Source organism: Macrosteles quadrilineatus, unplaced genomic scaffold (genome assembly GCF_028750875.1).
Source record: "Macrosteles quadrilineatus isolate MER2022 unplaced genomic scaffold, UCM_ALF_1.0 Scaffold_7__1_contigs__length_78375512, whole genome shotgun sequence".
NCBI classification, from domain to species: domain Eukaryota; kingdom Metazoa; phylum Arthropoda; class Insecta; order Hemiptera; family Cicadellidae; genus Macrosteles; species Macrosteles quadrilineatus.
This window is the reverse complement of record NW_026542600.1, coordinates 56,681,614-56,706,233: the sequence shown is the minus strand read 5'-3', so window position 1 is coordinate 56,706,233 and position 24,620 is coordinate 56,681,614. Positions and strand designations below refer to the sequence as shown.

At 36.0% G+C, this 24,620-nt stretch overlaps 1 protein-coding gene across 1 annotated transcript in view; it reads right to left on the bottom strand.

The window, feature by feature from the left end:
- The window catches only part of LOC128999016 (uncharacterized), a 56,399-nt gene that overhangs the window by 14,581 nt on the left and 17,198 nt on the right, over positions 1-24,620 (bottom strand). Inside the window, exons 4-19 of the mRNA XM_054425372.1 lie at positions 21,958-22,118; positions 21,322-21,481; positions 20,512-20,746; positions 19,219-19,445; positions 18,204-18,306; positions 17,521-17,651; positions 17,121-17,249; positions 11,908-12,075; positions 9,996-10,161; positions 8,408-8,523; positions 7,531-7,629; positions 6,785-6,998; positions 5,703-5,883; positions 4,570-4,753; positions 4,006-4,201; positions 1,057-1,154 (exon numbers count right to left, since the gene is read on the bottom strand). Of these exons, the coding sequence (XP_054281347.1) occupies positions 1,057-1,154; positions 4,006-4,201; positions 4,570-4,753; positions 5,703-5,883; positions 6,785-6,998; positions 7,531-7,629; positions 8,408-8,523; positions 9,996-10,161; positions 11,908-12,075; positions 17,121-17,249; positions 17,521-17,651; positions 18,204-18,306; positions 19,219-19,445; positions 20,512-20,746; positions 21,322-21,481; positions 21,958-22,118 (2,568 nt within the window). The remainder of the gene's footprint in view (positions 1-1,056; positions 1,155-4,005; positions 4,202-4,569; positions 4,754-5,702; positions 5,884-6,784; positions 6,999-7,530; positions 7,630-8,407; positions 8,524-9,995; positions 10,162-11,907; positions 12,076-17,120; positions 17,250-17,520; positions 17,652-18,203; positions 18,307-19,218; positions 19,446-20,511; positions 20,747-21,321; positions 21,482-21,957; positions 22,119-24,620) is intronic.

Here is a 24,620-nt window from a genome sequence, read left to right as displayed (position 1 = left end):
AGTGGTTTCCGCGCCTAAAAAAATGCTTTAAAGGTATTTTCTTGTTTATTAAGATCGTAAGAATGTTTTAAAAACGTTTAAAAGAAAAGTCCAGAAAGTTAAGAAATACCGAAACTATAAACACGAAATGACAGGTTAAATCGTAGTTTATAATAGTCAATCAGCTGATCATAGTATTATTATCTTTAAGTGTTGCCAACCTATTTCCAAGCGTACACGGTTTACGTGCATAATAGAACCACGCTGTTTTGTGTTGTTTCGTTGGAATCCTGATGTGCGGCAAAGTATAAACCGTACGACAAAGTATAAACCGTACGGCAAAGTATAAACATGCAGCAATTAGCAGCTTTCTGTACTATAAACAGTACAAGGAAGCCAACTTTGTCGGGTGACTGTAGGAAAAAATGATTTGTATTGCATGCATCACCTCTTGCACTAAGAGAAAAATATAGTCCTACTCATACTAAATAAAAAATTAACAGTTTTCTCCCGAAGGTGTAACAAAAGCCAGGACACATAAACCCAGGCTGTGTATATCAGCTGATAGATTTAATAACTGTTCTTTTCCTATGATCAATAAAAAGCTTATGGAAGGGAAAAAGAAACCAAGTTGATGTCCTGTAAACCAATCCACAGATTGTATATGTGAGTAAAAATAAAAATGTTTACATCAACATACTTTTTAGATTTTTTAGTGTGATGGTGACTACACTAGGGTTGTGCATGTAAAACCAGCAGACACCAATTCGGCACCATAACTAGTTGCCAAACGCAGTAATCTGGCTATTATACCATCATGAAATAAGTTTACTCCTTTCTGCTCCATATGAATAATTTTATAATTGAAGTCAATCATTCTAACAAATCTCATGAGTTTTGATAACATTAGAAATATATGGTATTAGCAATTTGACACATACTCTCTCCAGTGGCGGCGATGAGACCCCGCGGCCCACCTCCCGCAAGTTTGTTAACCCCCTCGGCCCCCAATAATCTTTAAAAACATTATCACTGGTATTTCCACCTAAACTTGCACTTTTGCTTGACACTTTCTACCAAGGCAATATCATCGTCTTCCATGATCGCGTCAAAATCGTGAATACTTCCCGTAGTCGTGGAAACATTATCATAGTCTACCGTTATTGCAACAAAACCTAGGACATCATTAAATAACAACATCATTGTCTCCTATATTTACGGCCCAATCCTTAATATCTCCCACAGAAAAAACTTCATAATCGTCTCCTGAGATAGCGAAAAAATCTTGAATATCTCTCATGGACATGGAAACATTAAAATCGTCTTATACGAGGGCTATCCAGGAAGTAAAGAACGTTCTGTTATGACGCCGCTAGGGGTGCGCCGATCTCGTACATTTTGGTGCGTGCACACTCGGCAACTCAGTCGGCGTCCAGCCATTACAATGGGGGCATTCTGGCGCTGCACGTTTTTTCACAATTTCAACTTAAGATCAATGCTGCAATTGAAAATCCCGTCAGTTATGAGGTGTGGTCGGTGATACAGTTTTTGTTGACAAAAAACTTAAAATCGATAGACATTTATCGCCAAGTGGGCGATCGCCAAGTGGGCGATTGCCCAAGGCGGCGGGGCCGGGGAGGTGGGGCCGGGGCGGGGGAGCCGGGGCGATGGAACCGGGACGGCAGAGACAGGGCAGCAAACAAATTTGAGGGAACTGTAAATTTTAAAATATGAATAAATTAATAAATTCATTATGTGAATGTGAAGAGTAAAATTTTTTATATAACATTTTACGCAAAGTACAAGCCTAAGAACATAAACGCCAATTCAAGCATCGATTTAAAACTATAATTCAAGCCCAAATACAAACCACTCGGCTTGTATAGAACAACTGCCGCCATCACGTTACGACATTACCCAGGACAGTGAGTGACAGCGTCAAAGCAAAAGCAACAGTGCAGTGGTTGGGATTGAGCTTGACATATTCCTCCCTGCCACTTCCCCTGACGTTGTGTTTATTATTGTGGTAGCATTGGCTTCCCTTCCCTCTGGGTTACGAATTGCGATTGGCACTTGTGTTGTCTGTCACTGAGTTTCTTTAGGTGCTTTTGCTGTTGGCAGTTGTCAGTGATTGTATTAAATCTGTTTACGCTATTTTTTTATAGCTTTTAAATACCTTAAGCTCACTAGTTCAGTTTGTGTGGAGATAATGTAGTTTATGTGTGCCCGAACGTAAAAATAATTTCATCAGATATTTTTTGGTACTATTCCCTAAGATTCACATCATTTTGTCAAATCTTTGCAATTGTAACTTAACAGCTGATTACTTTCGGGTAAATTTTTTAGAGTCGGTAGGACCACCGGCCATCTTGGATTTTCCCATAACGGCAATGTTAATTGTTGAAGCATATTACGGCATTGTAAATTAAGATACAAAGTTGCAGAATGTCTCATTTTAAAGTAAATCAAAGCGTGAATGTGATTTGCTATCTACTTTTAAATTTTAATTGTTACTATTTGGCAAACTACATAAATATATTGATTTATTTGTACTGTGATTTTGTCAACCTCCAAAACAAATCCGAAAAGCAATTCACATCCGCGGTTTCAATAGCTTTAAAATGTGATACCTATTTTGCAACTTTTTATCTTAATAAACAGTGTCGTAATATACTTCAACATTGCCGTTATGGGGGAAATCCAAGATGGCCGAAGGTACTGCTGACTCTTAAGTCAGATTTTAAACAAAAAACAAAAATTTATCTCTGCAACTATGAACTAGTTTATGAAATGAAAATAATTTTAAAATGTGCATTATACACTTGGAACCCTTAGTACATATTATTTAAGAGTTCAGGGAGACACTGTAGTTCGGCGATTGTTCAAGGAAGGGATGGAGCCCGGGAGTAAACAATTAGACGGGATGTATTTGGGAGGGAGGGGGGCGGCGGTTGCCGATCTCGCCCAGGGCGGCAAAGACCCTAGGGCCGTGCCTGGTAATGAATAAAAGTTCTGTGGAAAATGGTGAATTCAGTTTAAAAATGGCTGATTTGACGCTCATAAGTCATGACAAAGCGTAGGGCGAACGCCCAAGCATTGTGACTGATGGAACTGGTCGCTCAATTTGATTAAAACATTTGCGTAAACCGCCAATCCCCGGTAATGGAGCTTTCGCTTTGTTGTGTGATAATTTCAAACAACAAAGTCCGTGAAACTTGAGGAGAAGTTCCGGTTTTAGTTTTTTACCAACAAAAACTGTATTACTGACCGCACCTCATAACTGGCGGGATTTTCAATCGCAGCGTTCATCTTAAGTTGAAATTGTGAAAAAACGTGAAGCGCGAGAATTCTCCCGTTGTCATGGTTGGACACCGACTGAGTTGCCAAGTGTGCACGCACCAAAATGTACGAGGTCGGCACATGCCTAGCGGCGTCATGATGAAACGTTCTTTACTTTCTGGATAGCCTTAGTATTATCGCAGCAAAATCCTGAACATCTCCTGCGATCGTTTGGACATCATTATCGTCTTCCACAATCGCTGCAAAAGATAAATATCTCACGCAGCCGCGGAGACATCGTCATCGTCATCCGCGAGGAAATGTTCTCCTCGATATCCACGATCGTGGCAAAAGCATTAATCTTACAATCTCGTGAGCTTCTTTGGTTAAGCTCAAACTTTTAGGCTAGGCTCTGTTCCGCTCAAAATCAATATTTTATATTAAAAATCAACAATTGTTTTCAAAGCAAACCGATTTTGAACCGACCTGATTTCGGCCCGAGACCCATAGGTAACATTTTTGACCTGACTAGAAGTAATCAAATGTTCGCGGCCCCCCTAGCTCACGGCCCCCCCCAAACCGCGGGTCCTGTAGGCTTTCTATCGCTGCCTCTGATTCCTATTAGTCAACGACCCTTATCTCATTAGTAAGCAGTGGAAGTAACTATTACTTAACCAGTAACTTAAATGTAAGTTAAAATAATGCTGTTGAATAAAGACGAGATCCAACCATCTGTGATGTACTAACCAGGGGCTCTGCACCATGTTTGGCTAGGAAGATCAGTCGTAACTCCGTATCCGTTGATGGTCCAGGTGGTGGTATCGTAAATACTATTCATGTGGTGGATTGTGAATGGAGCAATAGTATCATTCTTGTTCCATCCATCGTCTTGGTAGTAGTTGATGTTTAGGTATTGGATAAGTCCATCATCATCAACACCGGTCTTAAAAAATCAACACATACCGTAATATAATATATGATAAAAATTTTATACAGTTTACTGATAATTTTCAGGTATATTTGTTTTGTTTCGGAGGTCATTGATTAATGTTGGAAATGTAACTTGAAATTAGCTCAAATATATATCTTATTTTTGTTATCATTGCAAATATCCAATTTAAGCCGCCTTAAACTGATGTATATCAGTGATTGTTTGAACAATTTTCTAATGTATTTTGGAATTTGCAGATGGACCAAAAAAGGAGAATAGAACGTAATCATTTCTAGCACTGTAAGCAATCACACATCCAAGCTTCTGTGACTGTTTCAATGGGCACAAAACAAAGCAGGTAAAACAGTAAACTTACTGACCTCGTATTTGAAGAGACATGCAGCCCGTTTGCCTATAGCATCCATGTTGCTCTCGATACTCATCACCATACGTACAGGACGCTGTAGCTGGTATGCGCCCAAAGCACAAGCAACGGCTACCACTCCTGATTTGCCCAACTTGCTTCCATAGCCTCCTCCACATCGACGGATAGACAAATTCACACTGAAATAAAAACTCATATAGTGTGATTTGAGAGAGAAAATTTATCAAGCTAGAGCTTGACAGTCAATGAATTAGAATAAAATGTTCCAAGAATGAACCAGAGGTTTCGTCAATCTTCAGTTGCATTCTTTAAGCCTTTTTAGTGAATTAACCCTAAAGGGAATAAACTACTGCAGATCGTAAAGGTAAAACCTAGTCCCGAGACAGATTTTTGTTTGTTTTGGTGTCTCCAGATTCTAAAAACAGTATTTAAAGTTTTTGTTTGTGTCCGTGAACATAATAACTCAATCAACCTTGGTCAGGCAAATGACAAGAATCTCTATGGCGTCCCTACTTATAACCATTGAGATTCTTGTAATTCGCCCATTGGGTCTGATGATGATTGGAGTGTCCAACCAAAATCGATCACAACCTGGCATCTATTATATGTATTAACCGTCTTGTGAGTCAACAGTATAAGTGTAAATATATTATTACAAGTGTTATTTGACGTATATTTTGTACTTTCAGGTAATTTAATAACATGTACGATGCTGATTAAGAAGTTATTTATTTAGTAATGCTATTAAGAAGACTCACCCACTGTACAGGTAAGCCGGTTCTTCCTATCAAAAACCAAATAAAGCCAGGGGTGCCAAGAGGGGGGTACCGTGGAGCGCTTTCGATACAAATTCTGAATTGTAAATTGAAAAAGTTCCATCTATTAGTTAGATATAAAATTTGTATCGTTAAATGACACTTGAAATTTTCATTCTATGTGGTAAGGGGAAATTGCCAAGTAAATTTGCTGTGGGGAGGTTTAAATAGAGGGCTGCATATAATGGGGGGGACTGCTCTCTCTGGCTTGGGGGGTGGGGGCTGCGCCTCTGGTTTTGGGGGGATGGGCACCTCTGAATAAGCCTATCTGGTCAGAATTCTTAATCAAAATACCTGAGACAATAATTAGTACCTGTTTCTAGGAATGCCACAAGCCTCTGCAATACCATCCTGGACTTGCGTAGGACATTGTGTAGCAGGATACACATCTAGTCCGTCCTCCGACGGCAATGTCACACAAGTCTGGGTCTCCATGGTAAAGTGATATTGACTCGGCATCCAAAATGATCCTTTCACCTTGTGCTTAACATTGGCTGTAAAATCAAGATCATCACCCATACAACGAATGGTATTTGAAATTGATTTGATCAACATTATGAGTTAAATGTAGGCAATGATAGTTTTACAAAACTTTTGTGTTAAAGTGACACTATTTTATAGATCATTCTTCAGGTTTATACTAATAAGCTCTACAGAGAGTTCTAAGGAAGTTTTTATGCCAAATCTCCAAAACATTATAGTAAATTTATTTCTTAAAATATACTCAGTAAAGTTCGGTACTTAGTATTTTTTAGTGTTAACCCTTTAAATGTTCATGTTTATTTATCACTAGATCACTGTGATAAATAAAACGATATCATACCGCCCCTTAAAATTGCTGCCTTGAGAAGGTCTTTAAACCCAATTTTTACATGTTTTGTTGTATAAATATATATTTTGACACAATTGTGTCTTTATCATTAAATGAGCTTGTACTTAAACCTACATTTAACCTTGTCTTGGCTCATATATGCTGTCATCAACCAATTTTATCACTTCAGTTTAAGCATACATGTTTTTCTGTTTTTTGTTTGTGTGTAACCTTAAAAGAGATAATTATATAACACAGCCATTTAACTTGTGTTAAAACCTAGTTTTTTTACGTACTGATCTGGATGGATGAAGTCACAAAAGTAATAAAACAGGGTTGAAACACGATCACTTTACCATTTTAAGGTATTTCAGCTTTTTTATTAAATGTTGAAACATTATTTTTGACATTGCTATGCATTTTGAATTCCGTATCTAATGCACATTGAAGTACACTCTTAACTCTAAATCTAGGAACATTAACATCAGGCTAAAAGTTGAAAAAATCATGAGCTGTTTGACATATTTCATTCAATTTATAGGTACATCTAGCAGCAATAATTAAGCTGACCAGTTTAAACTCACTTTTGACAGAGTCAGCTTTCTTTTGTGCAGCTGGTCCCCAGATTCGGTTCTTGTCACCGCCCTCAACTATTTTCTTGACGTCGATCTCAGGTTTTTGGACACCCTGGTAAGTAACCTTGACCAAATTTGCAGCTTTCATAGCAAGCGTATGAGACTCTGCAAACACAGTAGCCAGGGGATATCCTGCACATGGTATCTTCTTGTCTGCATATAGCTGCGAACATAAACAAGGATATTGATTGAGGACAGTGGCAGTTCCATAGGGGTAAAGCCCCAGTTGAACTCTAGAAATATAAATTCAAACAAAAAATGAGTAATTAAATATGTAATGGAGGTTTTGAGACACAGTTCTAGACATTAAACCCCCCCCCCCCGATTTTTAAGGTCCTTCAACCACCTGATTTGAATCCTGATTGAGGATGCACAGTTTGATAGCAATATACCTAGATCAATTAATAAGAACTTGGCTGAAATAGCCTTGGCTTGAACCGCTTAGGATGTCTTGAATCACTTTTTGAGTTATTCTTTTTCTATTGTAAGTTCATAATGAAAAAATACATTTTTATTTTCATTATCTAAAGATTACTGAGGTAGAGATGATGATTTAAAGTTTGTTATATTCTTGATTAGGTAAACTGCAATGATAACTTCCCAAAGAGTGTATTACTTTACATCTTTTATAAGCTGTCAAATAGACTCCAAGCTTGACTGCCCAGAATTTCATATATACATATGTAATAACTCACAGGTTCATCAACAACTCCTCCAAATGCTACCGGATAAAGAACAGAGTTTCTGCCAGGAATATCCTTTGCCGTGTGAACAGCCACAACTCCTGGGAGTTTCTGCAAAGAAGAAACTGTTTTGTAAAACATTAAAATGGAAATGTCTGTGACATGATCTATAATCAGTAAAAGTCCTCAAATTCTGCAGCAAGCCATCTAAATCTCTTCCTCAAAACACAGCATCTGGGTTTCAGATATTTTGCATGGTCGATCTTTGAGTAAACATTTAGAAAAATAATTTAACAAATGTTTTCAAACTGCTGATGAAGAATTTAAGAACAATACTGACGTTACATACAGTACTGTTCTAACTATTATTGTTCTTAGGTCAATCTCACATTCTATTGGAAAGGGGGGGGGGGGTGATGATAGGGGTGGTAGGGAGGATATAGAGAAGAGCTTATAGGTCTAAGTTAATTTTAGCTTCTGATACCTCAATTTTTACAAATCAAGAGCTGCAGTGAATTGATTTAATATTGATATTTGCATTTAGATGTTGGATGAGTTAGAGTGAAAAAGGTACACTTGTGAAATAATTAAAGTTAATGGTCTAAATTACTGCTACATCTAAAAAAAACAGATATGTATTGGATATATGGCTGTTTCCCTTTAAAATGTCTGAAGATGGCTTTGACAACGCAAAGTCAATTTGTCTGTTCTACAAATCAATTTAGTTCCTTACAAAATACTTACTATACATATGATGCCATGTAATTATCCCAAGTAGCATTTGTGTTTATCGAACTGTTTTGAGTAGGGTGTTAACACAAATCCTATCATTTTCAAATTCATGTTTTATTGCTGTGTTTCTTCACTTTCCACCATTGATTCAACTCACCAAAGCCTCAGATGCATCAAGGGTGAAGGAGTCTGCAGGTCCTTTGGTTGACAACACGAAAGCTCCGTAAACTTCATTTGGTTGATTAGGAATATCATTAGCGTATTCAGCCTCACCTAGCAAACAATATTTGATAAATAAAAATACAGCTTGATGCTGTGAAATTTTTTAGAATTAACCCTCTAGGTGTCAATCACCGTAATTACTTGAGTTGAGGTTAACTTGGAGGTTAACTTGATACAGTCTGACTGTTTGTGGTCCTAAATAATTTATATTTTTCAAAATTTTAAACAAGTTTTATGTTAAAAATGTTGTTGTATAATAAAGTTCTACCAATTTATTGCAAATTGAATGGATAGACTGCAGTTTTTAGTGAAAAGTTTTCTTTTAGAAGTATAAAAACACTCTTACAATACAAGAGGCAAATCCAATCTAGAAATCCCTGCCCATAGATTGGCCAAAACACATAACTGCCATAAAATAAATTGCATACGGTTTTTTAATAAATTAGGTCCGGCAGCAAAACTGGTTCCTTTTAATAGGTTTAAGTCAAAAATGTTTGAGTGGCTCATCAAAAATCCATATTATTGTATAACAGAATATTTACTTTCTAATGTTGACATTGATTTTTAATATAGACTACTGTATTTTTTATAGTTTTTATAGTTTTAGTTTTGACTATGTCTATTCCTTGTAAAAGGTCAATGACAATAAAGTTCTTGATTCTTGATTCAATGTATAGATAATTTTTTTTTGCTTTAAGAACATATACAATGTTATATATCTATGTCATCATTTAGATTTTTTATTAATTTTTTAATCAAACTCCACAAAAGTCTTGAAAACTGAGTGACATTTACAGGTGGTCAATGCGTCACCTAGAGGGTTAAAGAAATAAAAACAATGTTGATTGCACAGTTAAAATTAAACCGTCCTCTCTCATTAAGAGTTTCTGTGGTTTGGTAAGACTATTAACATTAAATAATAGAACATTCATCAAGCAGAAAATTACTAAGCGAGTGGGTTTTAAATTGTTTAATTTTAGATTAAAAATGCATTCTGAATATACATTTTCTAACTTGATTTTAATCCTCGACAGATTGTTTTGACAGAAAAAGACTAAAAAGAGAACTAAAAACAACAGTTCTCTTTTTCTCCTGCGGTTCTCCTGCCGCCCCTGACGGGTGCCGCCCCTAGGCACTGGCCTAGTGTGCCTAGTGGGAAATCCGTCCCTGGAGCCAAGAGGGTATACTCATTGCCGTTTTTAACGGAACTAAAAGTGTTAGGGCCAAAAAGAAGCCTTGTTAATAAAAGGAGTGTTCTTGTTAACATTTTTAATCCACCTAATCTTGTGTTGACCTCCGGGGGGCGAGCTGGTCTATGGGTGGACTCCGGGCTTTGGAGCCTGAGGTTCCGGGTTGAAATCTGGCCAAACACCAATGGATTTTATCTTTTTATGTGATAATGCCGCGACCCTCTAGGACAAGCCTGAAGTAATGTATAAAACAGTTCCAGGCTAGAACCTAGCGTCGTAGGATTTGAAGGTAGGCATAAAAAAATCTAGTGTTGACCTACAAATGTTTAATACCTGAACATTGAGCCAATGCCTCTATCTTGGGGATGGGTTTGCTGACCGGGTAGAGGGATGGGTCAGTGGAAATCTCCTGATGACCCGAGGAGACGGGTCGAGTCAGGATCTCTCCTCCACTGCGGAGAGGGGGGGCCAAGGACTGCGGCGACACTCCTAGCACAAACTGTCCAAGGAAGGTCAGAAAAAATAGTATTTCTTCACAACATATACATTCTTTAATATTAGTCCAGTGACCTGATTTAATTTATTATATGACAATGAGCATTATATCTAAAAAATACAGGAATCAATTACAATTGTTTTCAAGAAAAAAATCGGAGTAAAAAATTTATTTAGTAGGCCTATAAGGTGTTTCAAGGAGTTGCTTATTTGAAGTAATTTCAACTTCATATTTAGTCTAAAAAGATTTTTTAAATATAGTTCTGTGTTCAATACGGTTTTGTAAATATGATAGTAAATTCATAATTAATCATTAATTTTATTAACATTTAATTAACAGTGTGCGTAGGTTTTTAACATTTATTTGTATGTTAATTATTTATTTTAAGTCTGTAAAATGTATTCCACTCTACTCACACACACACACACACCACGGCAATTCCCCTCCCTCATATTCTCCTCAAAATCATACGATGCCTACGTCATATGGCGTGATCTATCTCTGTCTCTTTCCCTCTCATGGAAAACTCAAATTTCCCCACCATGATTTTATTCAGTTAGCGTCTAAAACCTTCCTCGATCAGACGTATGTGCCGCGCCGCGCCGTTTTTCTGGCAATCTCGGTCTTTTGACCACCTCGTGGTGGAAGTGTCCCCACATTAAAAACCTCTCTATCTCTTATCAGTGAATAATAATATTAAATTCTCCCTTTCGAGTGTGGGCAGTGCATCAGAACTTCAAGAACTTCTTGTGTGTCCCTCAGCGTGGTGAGCTCACCCAATCCCCATTCCCCCTGCTACCTTCCAGTGTTGGATTTTCTCATTAAAAAGGTATGTGCAACTGTTTTTCTCAACTCTTATCAACTCCCATATCAAACATTTTGGTCCTTCGAGCCCGATGTGCTTTGAATCACGCTTTGGAAACCTGCCACTTTGCAACTTTGTCCGCGTCCTTTGTAAAGCCACATGTTTATTTTTCGTTATTATTTCACTGAACTCAAGTCTCAAACTCTCATAATTTTCTGTGCAGTAAACACTAATTTGACTGTGCAAAAACTCTGAACATTTTGTAGTACAAGTGCTTATTGAAATTACTAATTTCGTTTTAGCGCGGAATCGCCAATTTTTTTCTTGGTCGCGTCGGCTGTACACGAACGAGGGAAACAACGCTTCCCCCTCTTTGCAAATCAACTAGAACTGTATTGGACGATATAAGCGCCTGCGTGAACATCGTTTGGTGATCGTATCAATCGTGATCGTTCTCCCCCCAATGATCGATCCAACTTGGTGTTGTAACTAGTTGCTGTAAGCAGTTTTTAAGAATTACCTTTAAAAAGGTATTTATACCATTTTAAGGTGTTAAAAAGTAAGAAAAATTAAATTAAGTGCCATAGTCATAGTTTTATTGAACCTTTATAAATCTTCTGGTCTTATGAATCTTTATTCATAAGTATACATAGTTATAGATGAAAATTGTAAAATAAACTAAAACTAATGCTTAAACTATGATATAGCCATTTTAAAGTAATCTAAAGAAAATAAGGACAGTTCTTATAAACATTCATTGGGGTTTTATTTTTAATACTGGATTTTTGTTCCAATTTAATTTATAAAGGAATATACTTCAAAGGGTAATAAAAGTCCTAATTTTTCACCATAATGTCAATAGTAATAAATCAATGAAATTTGTCTTTTTGTAGGTACTTACGTTTATCTGTAACAATTATTTATTTAAAAGTTTGGTACTTTACCTTATAAAACAGAGAACAAGCAAGTCCACGACGGAATTCAGGACTTGCATCTGGTTCTTCATGGTCAGGTTTAATTTCTGCTGACAGTTTTTGCAAAACTGATTTCAGTGTGTTGGGGTCCAAAAGTTCTTTTCCTACTGATTCATTCTCTGCTGCTGTCGCATGTACCTGTTCAAATGAAATTGTAAATATAATAAATTTCTCCTACCACTGCATGGGGATTATACCATTGCCACAACTGTAAACAGAGCTGGGTTGTTTGAAAATTCACTTTAAAAATATTAAAGGAGTTGCACTTAACACTTTATGAGATTGAAGCTATAGTGATTGATGTTGAATCTTTATAATATAGTAACCACCATATGAACGAGAAATATATAATGATTTACTAACAAAAGAATAATCCTTCAGGTATAGGGGAAGGTCGGGTAGTATCGGACACTAAGGCTTTTTTCCCACTTTCTAATTAGTGATAAGAGAAATCATTATTTACTATGCATTACATCAAAGTTTGAAATGCTATTTATATACACAATCAATACAATATTTCTTTTAAAAACGCATATAGGGCCTATCACTTTTCCACACTTTTTCTAACCCTTACATTTGAGCTCATCTGATTTTTGGAGGGTAATATCGGACAGGGTTAACTACAACTGCTTTTAGGTAAAATACAACTACTTGCAGCCTGAAAACACACTTTTATCGTTACGAATTGTTTCAACACTTTAAAAAACTTAACTTTAAGTATAAAAAATGGGTTTTACAATAAACGTTTTTTTACAATAAAAAAGGTCTACTTAATCTTTGCTAAACCAGATGCTCGTTGCAGGCTGGTTGATTCTGCCGTCCTCATCCTCAAGTCTGGGATGCATGCTCATAAACAAATCTTTACCTGGTTTTGTTTTTCTTAATTAAATCTAGTCTTAATCTTTAAAGCTTTAGCGTACTGGTAAGCAAGATTTAAAAATTTGTCTTTACCCTAAGGCATTAGCTGGCTATCTAAAGACTTAACATGTTCGTACAAAATCTGTTCTTGGTCATCAGTAAATGTCCTTTTCAAGTGTAAGCTACCAAATTCTGGTTTAATTTCTATCACCTGTCATTGTGATAAGGACTTAATTCTGTCCCCCAAAGTGCTCTTTGGGACAGCAAACCTTGTCTTATTGTTAATTTCTTCAATAAAACTTGGTTGATTGCTTGTTTCATATTAGATTCATACCATTTATGCCGTATTTTCCCCATGTTCGAACACCTAAAAATATTTAACGGGAGGTTATTATCGATTACGTTAAATTGTTTTTAACATTATTTCAATAATTTATAACCTAATCATTCTGTTCGATACTACCCGACGCGAGCTTGTCCGATACTATCCGACCAACATGGTCCGTCATTTTGCCTACCATTTCCGTACTAACCAAACTAAACTAATCATTCGCCTACAAAACAAAGTACAACCCATTTACTATCAAATAATGATGTTTTTAACAAAAAGTACTTTCTCAGTTTAGCACACTGATGTCTTAAACATAAGAGAGTACGGGCACAAAAATCATGACGAAAAACTAAAAAATCGTCACAGCACCGACGTTTACTGAGGCATGAAACTCGTATTGGCGCTCTCGTAGTCTTTCTCCTAGGTGCTTCTGCTGATGTCCTATTCAGTGCTGCCTCTTGCGGCAAAAGCTAGAAACAGCGTTTGTCCGATACTACCCGCTGTCCGATACTACACGACTTTCCCCTAACGTAACAGAAAACAAAACAATAGTCATTTGTGTAACTAGTGGGCGAAGTGGCTTGTTGCTTCACACGAGAGAAATGTTTACACGCCGTAGGCGAGTGTGGAAAGTTTCTCGAGTGCATCAAAGGCAGTTTGCACTCAAGTTAGACATTATATTTTCCTACAGTTACTATAAAAAATATAAATAATTAGACTTTCAAACATTGTACAACACGTTTTTAGGTTTAAGTTAAATTCAAACATGGAAAGAAATCGGAAATGCTGCACCAGCTTATCGTAGTCGTAATATCTTTATGTGTTGCCAACTTATTTCAAAGTGTACACGTATTAATTGCCTGATAAAAGTACGCTGTTTTGTGTTTGGTTGGAATACTGGTGTGCGCCGTGCGGCAAAAGTAAGTAAATGCAGCAGTTAGCAACTTTCTATACTATAATCAGTGCAAGGAAGACCACTTTTTGACTGTAGGACTGTAGGACTGTAGGAAAAACATATTTAATAACAGTAAACAAACATGCTGTTGCAAAATAAATATTCAAATAAATGATACAATATACAGCTGGGAAGAAGTTGACGCCACATCAGCCCCCTGAGGAGACTGGAAGTCTAGGAAGATTGAATTTTATCCTTTGATCAGACAGAATTGATAGGTCTTGGATAAAGATTACGGCCGTTTAGAGTTTGGATATTTTGTGCTACTTTGCTGTCTTTGATTGTTTGAGTTAATACGTTTGCCGAGTAACACATATGCTGGCTTCTCTCTGTCTTAAGCTCACTCGTACTTGCTGTTTACCATTCTTGATATTACCAAGGATTTTTCATCGAGAGATCGCTACTTTTTCCACCTATACACAATTTTATTGCGAATATTGTTACTGATTAGTACCCTCCTTGGTGCGATCTAAAAGTTGTTACATGTTTTTTGTAACTTTACTCCTTAACCCTAAAACTTATGTTTAATGTAAAAATATAAAAGATTTTACCACTTTTATGAGGTTATAACAGTTTCTTTACCTATAATATAAGCACAAGGGAATTTGAACTGTAAACAGTTTAAAGTAATATATAGCTTACACTAAGCTAGGAATACAAAAGTAACTTATCATGTAAAAAATTCCCCTCCCCTTCTAAATCGATTTCCCCCTTATATCTATCTTATGGCCACCGCACGTGCATCAGTCTAAATCACGTTTAAACCTCCCTCTTTATTTAAGAATCTCCCTCATGTTATTCTTACGGGAAATAATTTTTTAAGTTCCTGACTTTAATTGAAATGGGGATCAGAAACAATTTAAAACCAAGGTAGAGACTTGACGTTTTTTTGTGGAGGACCGTCTTAGACCTGAACCACCTACAAACATAAAAAATCATACATCTTCAGATTTTTACTCCCTAAAGTATTAAAAAAAAACAATTTTTGAGAAATTGCTTTTTCTTGAAACGGCTTTAACTAAAAAACGGTGACCTAGAAAAGGATTGAAAGAATTTTCACTGTCAGAAATTAAATTTTCAACGATACGCTCTTAGGTGTTTTCCCAAAAACCAACCCCAAAAAAACGTCCTTCTTAGATTTAAAGAACTTCTTGGATTTTCAACGGGTTTTTAATTATTTAAATTACTTTTCGGATATATATTTGTACTTTTAATGAACTCAACTCTGTAGTAAAACTTCCAAAAGTGACATTTAAATAATTTCATCCCCTCAATAAAATTAAAAATGATAGATTTTCAAAGTATTCAACATCTTTTATATGTGCACTACTTGTGCAATTGTATATTGTCACTGCTTCACATACGTGCTAGATACTTGACATCTAGTATGATGACGTACTTATGCCCTAAATATTTAAGAAATTTCCATTATTAAATGTTTAACCTCTCCCCTCCTAAACAAATTATACAACCTTCCCAGAACAATTCTTAAACAACTTTCATGGTGCTTAGGACTTTCTCGTATCTTTCAAAAGCATTAGTCTTCGGTTATAACCTAGGAATACTTAAAAAAACATACTAAATTTCACCCCCCTTACCAAAATTGAACCCCCCAATATTTCAAAAAAAATTCTACCTGAGCATTAGTCTAAATTCAGGGTCTGCATTCAAAAATTAAACAATCAATTATGAAGTTTTACTTTTTAAAAAACATTTGTGCAGAATCTCTATTAAAAACATTATATCTTGCATTAATAAATTCAAGATTACAATATGGGCTAATTTGTGGGGCGGAACATTTAAAACTTTTATAAATAGATTAAGAACCACTCAGAATCATTTTTTGCGCATAATTTTAGGAAAACTGGAAGAGAAAGTTCTATAAGAAAGTTCTTGAATAATGCCAATTCAAAATCTTTATAATATTAAGGTTTTAAAAGCTTTTTTTGTGCAAAGTGGGAATAATGGAACTGAAGACCTTTACTACAACACGAGAAGAATAGATAAAATGATTGTTAGAACACCCAAGGTCAACAAAGAGATTTTTAAACATTCGTTTTTATTTCTAGGTCCTTTCATCTATAATCAATTAGCAATTGAAATAAAAACATGCAATTCTATTAACCTATTTTCAAATAAAGTGAAAGATTGGTTATTTAATATTGAGGATACTTGGTGTCTCAGGAGTATTTTGCAATAGGCTGTTTGAATTTTCTCATTGTGTATTGTATAGAAGTATGTTATTTTAAGTAATATTTATTAGTGATATTATATTTTTGTTAAAAAGATACTTTTATTTTCTGTTACATAAGTTAAAATTTTAATTTTTAAGAAAATGAAATTGTCACAGGCAGTGGTAACCCTGTAATCAGTTAAGTGGAAGACTGGACTCACTGATACGATACTGATACCTAAGTTTCTCTATACACTGGCCACAAGTACTGGATAAAGTGGCCAGTTAATTTCCAAGCCAATTTTGTATCCATTGTGTGTTTTTATTGGAGGAAATAAATTAATTATTTCATTATTTCAATTAGAATAGACAGGCAAAAAACTTGACATGTAGCAGGATTGTTGCCCCAAAGTTTCAACATTAAAAATCTTTAAATATTAACGTTATTTTTATTTGTCTTGGCTTCTTGCCGCTTATAGGTCTTGGCCTCTATCAACCCCCCCCCCCCCAACCAGAAGTTTTAAATTCTCCCTATGTTATTTTTATGGGGAATAAGCTCTAAAGTGGCTTACTTTGGTATGCTGACAGAACTGTTAAGAAACGTGCTAGAGACTTGAAATTTACCAAGGTTGTAGTAAGTAATCTAATAAGCCACCACCCTACAATGGGGGCCTGTCGGCGAGCCAAAGGCGAGTTGTAAATATAATCTCGTTGAAGTGACAAAGAAGAATACAATTCTATTATTTAAACCATTATATCCATTGAAATATCATTATAGCTGAATGATCTGCTACTCAATTTCTCTAGTATAGGCTACACACAAATAATAACAGAACATTATTTATCATTGTACAAAATTTACTTACAAAACCTGGAGTGATTCCACCAAACACTATATTTGGCTTTTCAAGAATCTTGTATTTATTCTTCTTGTCCACTTTGAAAAGGAACCCAGCGTTTACATAAGCATGAGCGTTTTGGGCTCTTGGGGTTATCTAAAACAACAAATATTTACATTGTCAACCACAGATGTAGTTTAAGAAGGTTTACATGAAAATATTCAAGTCAAATGATCAAGTTCAAGTTCTCGATTTGAATTATACAGTAACAAGATACACAAGCAGTGCTAGATGAATTTTTTTTTCAGGTAGCTACAAGTATAATAAATGGGATATGAAACTCTTGCATTAGTATAGTAAGGTAGATTTATTTGTAGAACACATAAACATATAGCTACTTAAATTTCAACTGCAATGCTACAAGTACCTTGAACGTTCTGCAGATATATTGATCACTGTTGATTGATGGCATGATGATTTTAGTCATCAATTTTTTTGTCATATCAAAGTCTCGAAATTCCAAGGGTGACATGGTTGTTTCCTGCTCCATAGCATCCTCTAAAGGTACATAAATAACTTTTTACTAATACAAGTTGTAGTAATAATAAATTTCCCTAATTTTATTTTCGACAAATTACACTTTATATGCATAAACAGTGCAATGTTCCAAAGTAATAATTTCAAGTGTGATAACTAAGGTCATTCTTGTTCCCAAAGATTTATATTTTAATCTTAAAACAGCAAGTAAAAATGTAATTGATATCAAAAACAAAAATTATAAACTGAAGATCAAGTAAGAAAACCAAAAATTCCAAATTAAATTTGGGTAAAAATGTGTGCTGCGTTACTAGCATTTATAGATGCAGCATATTTGTAAGCAACCTGCAAAATTTTAATAAAAGTGGTTTAAATACCTGTATTGTTGATAATCCAAATGGTTGCGTTACGACTAGTTTTGGCTCTCAATGGAGCTATCATCATCGGGAACTAAATTTTCTCTGGATTGAACTGATAACGTTTTTAATTGACAATCAGGCGAGTGTACTTTAATTGCTCAGTTTCTCAGCAAATAAAATACCGAGCTGTATTGTATATTGAAAATAGACTTACCACAAACAATGACAGCTCGAACGGTTTCAAGCATCAAGAATATATCTGATGGGAACTCCTTGTGCTGATTCTTGATAGAAAGGTTACCAGCTAATGTTCCAGTCTAAAATAAAAATTATAAAACTATACCAATCGTTTTTGTACCAATATTAAGTACAGTAACCTCGTTTGATATTGAATGGGCATAATTAGAAAGGGTGGTATGGAGTTTTTGAGAATTCCAAATCATGCTAAACCCTCTCAGTTGATTTTCTTCAAGCAACCATAAAAAATAAAAAAAATAAGATGAATAGTAAACATGGACCCGTTACTCAATCTTACCACATTAATTTTATTTAACACTTTAAGCACCAAATGCCAAGAGTAAGAAAAAAAATCTTTATTTACAACTGTTTATGCTATAGCTTAACAAAATGGTTGATCGTTATGTATATAATCAATCACCAAGTATTCTCAGGTATTATCTCTTGAACCAGGCAGTGGCGGATCCAGAGCCACTCCCTCGGGCATACATATACATATTTTTTTACTGCATGTAATACAGTAGTGCATACACATTGCGTAAAATAATTTGTCACACTAACTTTGGAAAAAGAAATGGTATAAAACTGCCATTTTGGAGACTTAGTTTACACAAATTGTTCAGGGGGGTACTCCCGAACCCCCCAGACTCCCCGATTGCCCCCCCCCCCCTTGTGACTGTTCTAGATCCGCCACTGGAACCAGGAGAAAATACTCCAGATCAATGGCATGGTCTGGTTTGGTCTAAAACTCATAAGGAGTTTGTCTGTCGCTGACCTAGATGGTAGAAGTCCACCTACAAGACTCTGTGGACAAGTCTTTAGATAGAATGGGATGATTCTTTAACAATCAAAAGCTTGTTTTGTAAAACAATAAATTTTGTGTTCAAAAGATGACGAATATACACAATAAAAATGTCTATTAATTACACAACCATGCTCTTAATTCTCATTAAACTACGGTATTTAAATCAATATTTACAACTAAGTCTTACATTTCTCACTGGGACATTTGCTACAACATCTATATGATCAGCAAGAGTCTTCAAGTAGCCGAAATTCTTTGGATCCTGAACACTCTTCTTGTAGAAGAATTCCATTGTTGCAGTTAGAGAGTTGTTGGCCCCTAACACTATTGTACCACCAGCCTCCACGATTGAGTGGAGTTGAGCTACATTACTTGTACTGATGTAGTGCTTCACTGGTGATCTCCGATACACACCTAGACAACAAAAACTCCAATCAATCTAGATTTCTTTCTAAATTTGCCATGTAAAGGTCAATAGTCAAAAGTCAAATCATCACTTTTGCATTAGATAAAGTAAACAGAGTTGGACAAACAGGCAGACATTTTCTAGGCTCATAAAAACTTAAGAAAATACAGTAAAAAAAAATATAAAACCTCATTCCATACCAGATCTACTAGATATATCTACCAAATATAGTATTGTAATATTACTTAAAAATTATCCATATAATAGTACTCTTAATTTTAAAAAGTTAGTGATTTCCATATCAAATACCTCAAATGGTTGCATTGATATTATGATTTTGGTACTGACATTTTTAATACATTTTCCTCGAGTATATTGCAAATTTTCAAAAAAATAATAATGTGGATCATTGCAGGAGGCATAAGTTTATGGTGATGGACTGTTGATGTTTACAATTAGTAATATATGGTCTCAGCATACTAACATATACTTTCTCCCTTATTAGCTTGTGATAAACTCTTGGGTAAGATGTGTGGGAGTAACTGATGTTTTATGCGTGAAATCACAAAAACTGCAACAACTTTTGAACTGTAATTTTTACAGCATTGGAAGTTGTACAATTTTATTTTAAGTTAAAAGGACCATAACACCTGTACATACAGACACACACACAGACATCACTTTGAAAACCACTTTTTTGGGTTTAGGGGGACCCAAAACGGATATTTCCCCTCAAACTCAAATATTTTGACGAAAACAATACTTTTTTCCATATTGTATGTATAGGGGGAGAAAATAAAAATAAAGAAGTACACTATTCTGTGAACTCTGAGAAATATCTATACTTTGCCAGTTTATTGTTATTTAACTTGTTGAATGTTACCCTGGTTAGTAGTGAGAATGTAGCTGATATACTTTTGATATCAATAGTTTGTTATAAGCTTCCTACCATCTACAGCAAAAGTAACCAAGGAACATGTCAGGTACAAGTATTCCTTAAAGCCCTATTATCAGAAACATCATGTAACAATGATAATGCCACACAAATACCATGAGAATTGATTTAGAACTAACCATGAGCTGTATTTCCTCCCACCAACATATAGTCGGAGTCGTCACACATATCCAAGATCTCAAATATCTCCTTCTTATCATTGACGTAGTACCAGAACCCGTTTTGAAGCTCGAGTCTCCCAGAAGAGTAGTCTTGCCAATCCACGACCTCCGTGTCCTGTTGGCAAGGTCCTCCATTGCAGGCCCCGTTCTGTCGGCATGGCTTCTTCTTAAGAGGGCAAATGCTTAGGAGATCCTAAAAAGTTTACCTCAAATTATTATTGAACAACTTTTGTTAATCTTTCACATGGATAAGGATTCAAAAGTGTTGTTTAATATATTGTAAATAAAATGCTATTTTATATTCACTCTGTCTAGTAATTCCTTAACCTATTCCATGGATGTTCTAATGTTTCAAAAGGGCATTTTTAATTTACTCTAATTTTTTTTTATAACATAAATTAAAAAAATGTGTGTAGTATACATTGTAAATAGGCCTATTGGGTCTGATGATGATTGGAGTGTCTAATGAAAATCGATCACCCCACCTTTTACATGCATTTACCGTCTTGTGAGTTAGTATAGGTGTAATATATGTTTCAAGTGTTTTTAGACATTTGCTTTCCGTATGTATTGTGAGAACTTCAGGAGAAATTCAGGTACCTGCTGATGATAGTGTCTTTACCTAATGTTGTTGTGAACATGAATAAATGTGTCTAAAATAGAGAATGATGGAACAATCTATTACATATTATCTTGATCTCACAATATAAGGTTGTTGTTAAACAATCATTCTCATCTTCTTTTTGATAAAAAATATATCTTACTCACTTCAATGTCAGAACATTTTTTCACAAGTTCTGTGGGAGCGTCTTCAGCGAAGGACTTGAAGGAATCGAGGATAGGTCGGTAGCCTGTACAACGACACAGGTTGCCACCAAACGAGTTCTCTATTTCTGCCATAGTAAGCTTTGGATTTTCCTTCAGCAAGCTGTAAAAATAACAGGAAAATAATATCTTACTGACTTACTTACCTTTAAGTAACCATTCATACATTTCAATTACAAATTTTACCCCTAAAAGGGTGGTTTCACATAGAAGTAAGGTATAGAGGAAACATTCAATGGTACACTTAAGTGGTTTCTAGCACTCGTCGCTGGTGTCTTGGGCAAAGTCCAACACCTCCTCACCTTCATGTACAACGCTCAAGTGGAGGTAAACCCTGTGCCCTGTGTGATAGGAATTTCCGTACAGTGCTCACTGCTCAGGTTCTTCCTTGCTCATCATTTTCCCCATACAACACACCAGAGCTGAAAGCTCATGGTCGCCCCATAAACTAGTTTCCTCTATACCTTACTTCTCTGTGGTGGTTTCCAATATCTGAATGGCTTAACATTTATTTTCCTATGATAAAAACGAGTGAAGAGATTCATCTGAATATTATTTTATCCCTCCAATCCAACTAACCTGTACATATTCATGACCATTCCTACACTGCAGTATCCGCACTGAGATCCGTTACCCATTGCCAAGCGGGTTTGAACATCGTGGTACCCGACGTTCTTGTTGCCCACTCCTTCTATGGTTGTTATCTTCCATCCTTGACAAGCGAACAGAGGCACTAGACACTGAAAAAGTTATCAAATTTAAATAAAAGTTCTGGTGATGACTTTTACATGTCTCTTTTACCCTTTTACCTCTCTAAAACAGCCAAGCGAGCATAGCTTTTATTTCAAAAGAGGAATGGGTCTCAAAATACCCAGGATCAAGATCAAAGACAATTAAAATGGTTACTGGAATTAATAAAACGGAAATACTAAGCATGCATATACTACATAGTAACAAATAAATCTGTTATTGTAAATAATAACAATCAGTTGTCTTATGCAATTAAATGACATTACAAACTTAATTTGAGTGGTTGTCAAATGTTATCAGCTTTATCAGTAACATTTGCCCCCTTGGATTGTTTGAAGTGTATCAACTGATTTTGTCCTACTTGTGTAGTGCTTTTGTTTATCAATTACTGGAACCCAAATTTTGGTAACAGTCATAAACTAATGTCAGTATTACCGTGTACCGTAGATGGGTAACCATAGATTTTCTGAACCAGATTAACAAAGATACACTCAAACTTAATTATATAGCTAAAAAGTGTCATGAATTACTCTTATTGAACTTCAATATAGTTACCGTAACGACAAAATATAGGTATTGCATAAAAGTAACAACTTTTAGACTTTTTTAAGAATGTCTCCAATACAGAGATAATTCTCCATTTCTAAATGTAAGCTCCAAACTACTTGAAATTTTGTTGCTTCTGTAGCAATTCTTAGCTACTAAAATTAAGGTGTTGAGTATGAAAACAAAAAGATTTTAAAGTAATAGTTTTGGATTAAAAGATTATAAATTTTTCATCCATATTTAACTATAAAAAGAACATTGATTATTTGAAAACATTTATATAAACCTCGGGGTGCACAGAAGGAGCCTCCCCGTAGATTGTGACCATTACACGCTAAGAACGACATCACAATCGGGTGCACCCTGGGTAACGTTGACATCTCAGCGGCAAATCCTTCTACAACCGGAAGACTTCGAAAAATGAATCTACCTAAACGGTCTTTTTCAAGGCCATTAATAACGATCTCAATTAATATCGAGGGAATATCGAGAGACAAAGAACTGACAAAGTACTGTCTGATATGTGCAAGACGTACAAATGAGACTTCCTCCTTGTGCAAGAAACACACCGGGGCATTTTAAAACCTAGACCCAACATTAGGGAATGAGACTGATTCTAGAGAGACCTCATGATCAATATGGTAGTGCTGTTTTTGCCAGGCCATACATTGACATCACCTCAGCTTCGCTGACTGAGAGGAACAATACTGAGATACTAACGGTCAGGACACCACAGTACAGTGTCACCTCTTTGTATAAGCCTCCCGAATCTCAGTATGTATTTACAGAGCCCGATAATCTATGCTATGATGACATTAATTTAGTCTTGGGGGATTTTAATTGTCAGAACATTGCTTGGGGATACAAAGAGACAAGTGAAAATGGGACAAAACTTGAAACCTGGGCTGAGGCAAATGACCTGCAGCTCATACACGATCCTAAGCTCCCTTGCTCCTTTAACGGTAGATGGAAGAGGGGTTATAACCCTGACAACATCTTTGTGAGCAGCAGGATTGCCTCCCAGTGTGAAAAGTCTGTAAGTGATCCGATTCGCCGAACTCAACACAGACCTATAGTATGCACCGTTAGTGCTGTTGTTAAACCTGAAGTTGTTCCTCTAAGACGCAGGTTTAATTTCAAAAAGGCCAACTGGACGGGTTTTAGGGAGATCATTGACAGAGAAATCGCCAATATCCCTCCACAACCTGATATGTATGACTCCTTCGTTAAGCTTGTCCAGCAGGTCTCGAGACAAATGATACCTACAGGCTGTTGAACCCATTACATCGCAGTACTCTCTGAAGAGGCAAAGCCATTGCTAGAACGATACCAAGGTCTCTTTGACAATGATCCCTTTGCTGAGGACACACTTCTAGCAGGTGAAGAGCTTATGTCAGTCATTGCCAAAAATCACAAAACTAAGTGGTGTGATCTTGTGGAGAGTTTAGATATGCAGGTGAACAGCAGACGGGCCTGGAAGTTCCTCAAGAACATAAATGGAGATGCGACAAAACCAAAGACAACTTTACAACAGTTACTGCCGATCAAGTCGCTACCAACCTTCTTTTAAATGGCAAAACCTATGGAAGGATATACCGGGAGCCTGTTGTGCGTGATGTGGCAAGTGAGAATCACTTCCTGGAAGAACCATTCTCCAAGTCCGAGCTAACTGCAGTCATTACCAGCTTAAAGACTAATAGAGCTCCAGGTATTGACGAGATCAGAGTCGAACAACTAAAGAACCTAGGTAAAAATGCCATGCAATGGTTGTTGAGCCTCATGAACATGTGCGTAAGCCAAATGCATATACCAAAGGCATGGAGGAAAGCTCGTGTGGCTGCACTGCTCAAACCTGGGAAAGACCCAAACGATCCTAAGAACTTTTGACCACTCTTATGCCACACATATAAAATATTAGAACGTCTGATACTCAATCGAATCGGCGA